The 7,023-nt window shown below is 46.2% G+C and overlaps 2 protein-coding genes across 2 annotated transcripts in view; both read left to right on the forward strand.

The window, feature by feature from the left end:
- LOC147018146 (tRNA (uracil-5-)-methyltransferase homolog A-like) overlaps nt 1-3,045 on the forward strand; it is a 33,709-nt gene extending 30,664 nt beyond the window's left edge. The window contains exon 11 of the mRNA XM_085897521.1: nt 2,912-3,045. Within this exon, the coding sequence (XP_085753647.1) occupies nt 2,912-2,928 (17 nt within the window). The 3' untranslated portion in view covers nt 2,929-3,045. The remainder of the gene's footprint in view (nt 1-2,911) is intronic.
- A 2,116-nt stretch (nt 3,046-5,161) lies between these two features.
- GNB1L (G protein subunit beta 1 like) overlaps nt 5,162-7,023 on the forward strand; it is a 20,006-nt gene continuing 18,144 nt past the window's right edge. Inside the window, exon 1 of the mRNA XM_085897535.1 lies at nt 5,162-7,023. This exon is cut by the window's right edge and continues 9 nt beyond it. The gene's annotated coding sequence lies outside the window, so the exon portion shown is untranslated.

Genomic DNA, 7,023 nt, shown 5'->3' on the forward strand with positions numbered 1-7,023 from the left:
AGGAGGTGAGGAAGGGCTTTTACAGAAGATCCAGATTGGAGTGGAGGAAGTACAGGAACAGCTCGGTAATCTAAGAGTAGATGAGGCTCCGGGTCCAGACAATGGGCACCTGAGAGTATTGATGGAGGTGGTTGAGCAGGTAAGTGAGATGTTAACGGATATTTTCAATAGTTCCCTGGAGTCAGGACAGGTGCCGGAGGATTGGAGAGCAGCAAATGTAACACCATTATTTAAGAAAGAATCCAGAGAAGAATTGGGAAACTATAGACCTGTTAGTTTGACTTCAGTTGTTGGGAAGGTGTTGGAGACATTAATTAAGGATCAAATGTGCAACCATATAAACTAATTAAAGGTAGTTCCTGTTTAACAAATCTTTTAGAGTTCTATGAAGCAGTGTCTGATTGGGTGGATGAGGGGAAGGCAGTGCACATAGTTTATCTAGACTTTAAGAAGGCATTTGATAAGGTACCACATACGAGGTTGTTAGCCAAAGTGAGGGCTTGTGGAGTGCCTGGTCAGGTAGCTAGTTGGATTGCAAACTGGCTTAGTGGTTGGAAGCAAAGAGTGGCTGTGAGTGGGAGGATGTAAGTAGTGGGGTACCTCAAGCATCAGTACTTGGACCGTTACTCTTCATTATTTACATCAATGATTTGGATAGTGGGGTGACGAGTAAGCTTTCCAAATTTGCAGATGACACAAAGCTTGGAGGTGAGGTGGATAGCAGAGGGGGTGGTGATCATATTCAGGAAAGTATTGATACTTGTCGAGCTTGGGCAAAAGATTGGCAGATGGAATTTAACCTGAGCAAGTGCAAGGTGTTGGGGATGGGAAAGAACAATGAAAATCGAGATTACAGTTTTCAAGGGGTAATTTTGGAGCGTGTCACACAGGAGAAGGATCTGGGGGTGGTAATAGATATGGGAGGTAAGCAGGTGGCACAGTGCCAGGCAACTAGAGGTAAAGCAAATAGGGTTTTCAGTTGTATTCGGAGGGGGATCATCTATAAATCAAAAGAGGTGGTGTTAACATTGTACAGGAATTTAGTGAGGGTACATCTAGAATATTTTGTGCAGTTTTGGTCACCACAACTCAGGAAGGACATAGATAGCGCAGGGTTACTAGATTGATTCTGGTCCTAGCTAGACTCAGAATTAGATCGGTACCTGGAAGTATTGTAGATAGAGGGGTATAAGGATGTTGCAGGACTTTTAGGTAGCTTGAGCTTTGATGGGTGATTGTGTGCATCTGTGTGGAGTGGTAGTTGTGGGGAGGGGGGGGTCTCGTCAAGGGATGTGTGGTTGATGTGTGTTTTTTACCCAAGAACTGTCTTCACCCATGCCCCCTCCCCTGGAAAGAAAGAAGAAAAAAAGACAAAAATCTACAAAACAAAATATTTTTCTTTTTTTTGGTCCGATGTTGATAAATTGGTGTGGTGTTGATGTGGCACAGGCATGATGGACTGAATGGCCTCCACCTCCATCCAATTTCTTTGTATAGCCTTGTGTGTATCAACTCCCTTTTGCCATCAATTTGGCATATGTATATCAAGTGATAACGATGAGACCATTTGTGAAGTGGCATTACAGCCATAATGGGTTGAATCAAAATCCTTATCCAAAAAATCTGAATCTTCACATATCTAATATACGACCCTATGTGAGTGAGGAATTAAATTTGACGTCATTGGTCACATGGTCTGGTAGCCATATTGCATTCAAAATAAACACATAAAAAAAATATCTTCTCCAAAGACGCTCAACAGATCGATGCGAAGTTTCATGCAGATGATCGAGCCATGAGGAATATAGGTTGAATTTTTTTATTTTTTATTTTTTAAATATTCACCTTCATTGATGCAATTTAGCCTTAATGTGAACAAAAGTGATCATTAAATATCCTAATAATCAATGAAGCTACAGATAATGGCAATGTATCTGACATAGGATGCATGGATGGAACGTGTATATGTGTCATCGTAGCTTGTTTAGAATGAGCGTGTAAGGTGAGACCATGTGCTCCACAGAGTGCCATGATAGTTACCTCTGCCTACCAAAGGTGGATGAAGGTTTTGTGTTCACCCCCATCTGTGTTTGTTTGTTTGTGTGCAAGATATCTCAAAAAGTTGTGGATGCATTCTGATGAAATTTGGTAGGCAGGTTAGGTGTGTGACGACAAATTATTTAGATCTTGGTGAAGATCTGGATACTTGAATTTTTTTAAGTGATTCTTCACCATTGAGAGACTGGGCCAAAGCGATTATATAGCACAATATCTCAAAACGTTGTGGGCGGATTCAAACGAAACTTGATGGACAGGTTGGGTGTGTGACAAGGATGAATTTCTTCGATTTTGGTGAAGATCTGGATCCGGGCGGAGGTATGCGCTCCACCAAGTAACCTTTCGGTTAATAAATGGAATAGTCTCCCTGGAAAGGTAGTGACAGCAGCGAGAGTGGATATATTTAAATTTGAGTTGGATCGGTACCGAGAATAATTTGGGATATAAGGGTACATGGCTATTGGCAGGAATGGTGGGTATTTCAGGTATGGATGGGTTATTGTACATGTAGTGATTGTGATGTCTGGGAGAGGGTTTCATCTTAAAGTGAATGTGCTTTCAGTGTTTGTTCATTCCTCACCTGACAACCCACTTCATCCACTCCGCCCCAGCTCACTCCCCAAAAAATACAGCACCCTTGTGATCTATGTGCTGTTTCACTGTTCTCTCCCCCCTCCCTGCCCATTACCCCCACCTCTCCCTCAAGTGAGATCAAGTTGAACAGATTTACTGAATATGTTGTTTGTAAGGCACAGTCATGTTGGGCCAAAAGGCCTTCTCCTGTGTCCAAGTTCCTTGTAATGTGAATTGTATTGTGTTTACCTGATTACCACATGATTGCATCCGTGAGCAGACTTGCCATGTTACTAGGTGTGGTAAATGCAGAGTTCCATTGTGGGCGGGCAGAGGTTCTGCTCCCAGAACTCCTCAGTTCTCTTGGTTCAGAGGACATTATTGCAGTCGTAGATCCACCCCGCGCTGGACTTCGTAAGTCACTATCTCCACATCTTTCCTCATGCACCCACCAATCCACGATTATTTTTTAACCTCTTTCTGTTGTAATTGTAGTGTATTCTTCGACATCCCCTATTACCCCCCTTTATCACCCCCACTCCTTCACATTTATTATTTTTGGTTCCTCCAAGTCATATTTTAATACTTTACCCTTTTAATTTTCTACTCTATAATATCTTCTTTTTATCATACGTGAGACCCTCTCTCCAGATGTCCCTAATTTCCCACCACTCCCTCCCATTTACATTCATCCTTCCCAGATTCAAGGTTCTCCATAAACCTAAATGTTTGCTCCCATCTACGAACCATTCACATCTCTACAGCAGTGTCATTGACCCTCTCAAACTTCCTTCCTTACTTCCCCTAACTTCTCAGACTCACGTGTGGTTCTTTCACTGCGAAGGACAAAGGTGGTGACACGTCTCCTATACGTGGCATGCAATCCACGAGCGGCCTCTGTCAACCTTATCGAGTATGTCACTCTTCCCTTTTCTCTTCTCTTTCAAGCACTTGGGAACCTTCCATCAACCTGCTATACTAATGTTCTCTCCTCACAACTGATTCCTTGAAATGATGAGTTAATGTACTTTAAGGCAAATGATGTAAAATAGTTGAATAATTTGCTATTGTGGGCTTTAGCTTTATTTTCCTTGTATTTTGGAAGGGATATTTATTTTTATTTGCATTTATAATTTGCCTCTTTATTCAGATTCATTTTCGGACTTTTTTGCCTGACACAAACTTAACTTGGTTCTTAAATCTTAGCCAGCCTTGTATTATTTTTCTTCTGTTGCTGATGAGGATATTCAGTTTGAAACTGTGCTGCTGAGGCTTATCACTGGATATTAGTAGTTTTGCAAACGTCTTGCACATCGCTTTTCAGTCTCATTTTTTTCCCCTCCAATTATTTCCTTTTTCCCTTAGCTTGACCCGAGCGCCTTCCCATCGAGCACGTGGTCAACCCTTCCGCTTGATGCGTGCAACTGCCATTGATTTTTTTCCACATACACCACATTGTGAACTGCTGCTTCTGTTTGAGCGAAATCTGGATTTCAAATTGCTACCATGTGATCAAGGCAAACACTCAAATGCACAAGGTGTGGACTGCAGCAGGCAGCTTGGAGACCGAGGCGCAGACCCCGGTGTGCAGCCTGCGGAGCGAGTCGCGGACCCCGATGTGCAGCCTGCGGAGCGAGTCGCGGACCCCGATATGCAGCCTGCGGAGCGAGTCGCGGACCCCGGTGTGCAGCCTGCGGAGCGAGTCGCGGACCCCGGTGTGCGGCCTGCGGAGCGAGTCGCGGACCCCGGTGTGCGGCCTGCGGAGCGAGTCGCGGACCCCGGTGTGCAGCCTGCGGAGCGAGTCGCGGACCCCGGTGTGCAGCCTGCGGAGCGAGTCGCGGACCCCGGTGTGCAGCCTGCGGAGCGAGTCGCGGACCCCGGTGTGCAGCCTGCGGAGCGAGTCGCGGACCCCGGTGTGCAGCCTGCGGAGCGAGTCGCGGACCCCGGTGTGCAGCCTGCGGAGCGAGTCGCGGACCCCGGTGTGCAGCCTGCGGAGCGAGTCGCGGACCCCGGTGTGCAGCCTGCGGAGCGAGTCGCGGACCCCGGTGTGCAGCCTGCGGAGCGAGTCGCGGACCCCGGTGTGCAGCCTGCGGAGCGAGTCGCGGACCCCGGTGTGCAGCCTGCGGAGCGAGTCGCGGACCCCGGTGTGCAGCCTGCGGAGCGAGTCGCGGACCCCGGTGTGCAGCCTGCGGAGCGAGTCGCGGACCCCGGTGTGCAGCCTGCGGAGCGAGTCGCGGACCCCGGTGTGCAGCCTGCGGAGCGAGTCGCGGACCCCGGTGTGCAGCCTGCGGAGCGAGTCGCGGACCCCGGTGTGCAGCCTGCAGAGCGAGTCGCGGACCCCGGTGTGCAGCCTGCGGAGCGAGTCGCGGACCCCGGTGTGCAGCCTGCGGAGCGAGTCGCGGACCCCTGTGTGCAGCTCACTGGCCTCGGTATGCAGCCCATGGGTCATGGCGCAGACCCGGGAGGGCAGCCCACTGGCCGAGACGCTGACCTCGACCCCAATCTCATCTGTGAAAGTCTTGACACAATGTAGCAAAGTGACATTTTGCACACAATACATTGTTATTTCTGATTGCCGTTTATTTTCCAGTGCTCATTTGTAATTCCTCTTGTGAATCTCCTTCCTGTCTCTCTCTCTTGAATTTTTTCCAAAGTTTCACTTGGTGTCCTTGATGCAGCATTTTGCTTGAATAGAGGGTTGAACTTCATTTCCTGGAAAATCTGCTGTAACTACTCAAACGATCCACTGGGATTTTTCCCTCTGGCCCGAAAAAGGCAAATTCTATAATGGCTTTGCCTTTCATTTGAGTGTAGTTTCTTCATGCATGTCATTTTTAGATGTGAAGGTGCCAGATTGTCATGGTAAAGCAGGAAGTGCACTCAGTGACTGCTTGTGTTGTTAACCACTCTCCTCCTTTCATTCTTGTCAAACCATTTTTGGAATACCAATGCCCTGGACACGTTACTCGTGAAAGTTCAATGTGTGTCGACATTGAGGAAGAAATACACATTTATTTTATACAAATGTATTGTCCCTGCATGTCAGCTTTCATCTGGTATTTGCTTTATATTTAGTTTGACTTCTCAGAGATGGATTTCATTTTGTTGTTTTATTTCTGTACATATAAATTGCTGGTGCATTATCAAAATTAATGGTGTGTTGTTATTGTTCGGGGAAATTGATTCCAAAATGCGCTATAAAACAAATAAACAAATTATGATACATCCCATTACAGGAAAAGGAACAGTTCCCAAAATGGTCTCCGGCACAAATAGTGTTGAGAGATACAACTGCGCACACAGGCACCAAAAGGGAAAGGCAGTTGGAGAGGAAAGGAGAAAAGAGCTATTTAAGCGAAAGCGAGCCCCTAATTAGTCCTCTCTGGCACGTGTTGAGTGAGAGGCGCCGGGTCTCACGGCCTGGAGACCCGAGACTCGGACACCGGACACCGTGACGGCCGGGGGGGCCGGGAGACGTCACTCGGCACTGACTTTTGGGACAAAAGGAAAGATCGCAAGAGGAAAGTGGAAGGAGTAAAGTACGGGTTATACGAGATGTTTTTATTAAGGAATGGTAAATTATACTCACAATTATGGAATCCAAGCAGGTAGCTTTAATACACCATCCAATCATTTTGTGCCTTGGAACTAACCAGAAGGCTGTAAGACACAATCCAATCTTTTGTACCTTGTAACTAACCATAAGGATTGATGTTTCTCCTGCTATTTATCACAATCAAGAACTCGGGGTTTACAAACCTTTGCTATCAAAATAGACTAGTGATATGGACCCGTCTTGATTTCACAGACATTCTCATGTTGACCACACCAGCAAGTCGTGAGTTAAATAAAATCAATGTCTGCAACAACCCAGCGAGTATTTGTACCAGTTCGTACTTTAAGAACCACGTGGTATATGTATTATCTCGTTCATACTTCACCAACCTCTTGCACGTTCCATTCTTACACAGCCTGTGCCATCTTCGTTCTCATGACTGAGACATAAAGTACCTTAAACGGACCCATGTGTATCCATAGCATTCTCCTTCCCCTCAAGTCATATTTTCTTCACCAGACTCGTACGTATAACGTAACATGATGGTTGTGTGATGAAATTGTGACGTTCTAAACATGCCGATAGCATTAGACCAGGGAGTTGTTGCAGCTGTGGACATTTTAATTTTCAACGCAAGGAGTTTTGAAATCTACTCATCTTAATGGTTTTTTTAATACTTCCCTTGGAAGCTGCTGCCCATCAGTACAGTGTCCTGAATCCTTATTTGTTACTTGTGTACAGAAGATTCCTCCACCTCTTTGTAGAATCCTCTACCTGAACAGATGGTTCCAACCTGTGTCCATCAGCTCGATGAGCAAGCTGCAGCTGCTTCTTTG

This window comes from Eptatretus burgeri, chromosome 10, assembly GCF_056783735.1.
Source record: "Eptatretus burgeri isolate ZD-2024b chromosome 10, Ebu_testis_v1, whole genome shotgun sequence".
NCBI classification, from domain to species: Eukaryota; Metazoa; Chordata; class Myxini; order Myxiniformes; family Myxinidae; genus Eptatretus; species Eptatretus burgeri.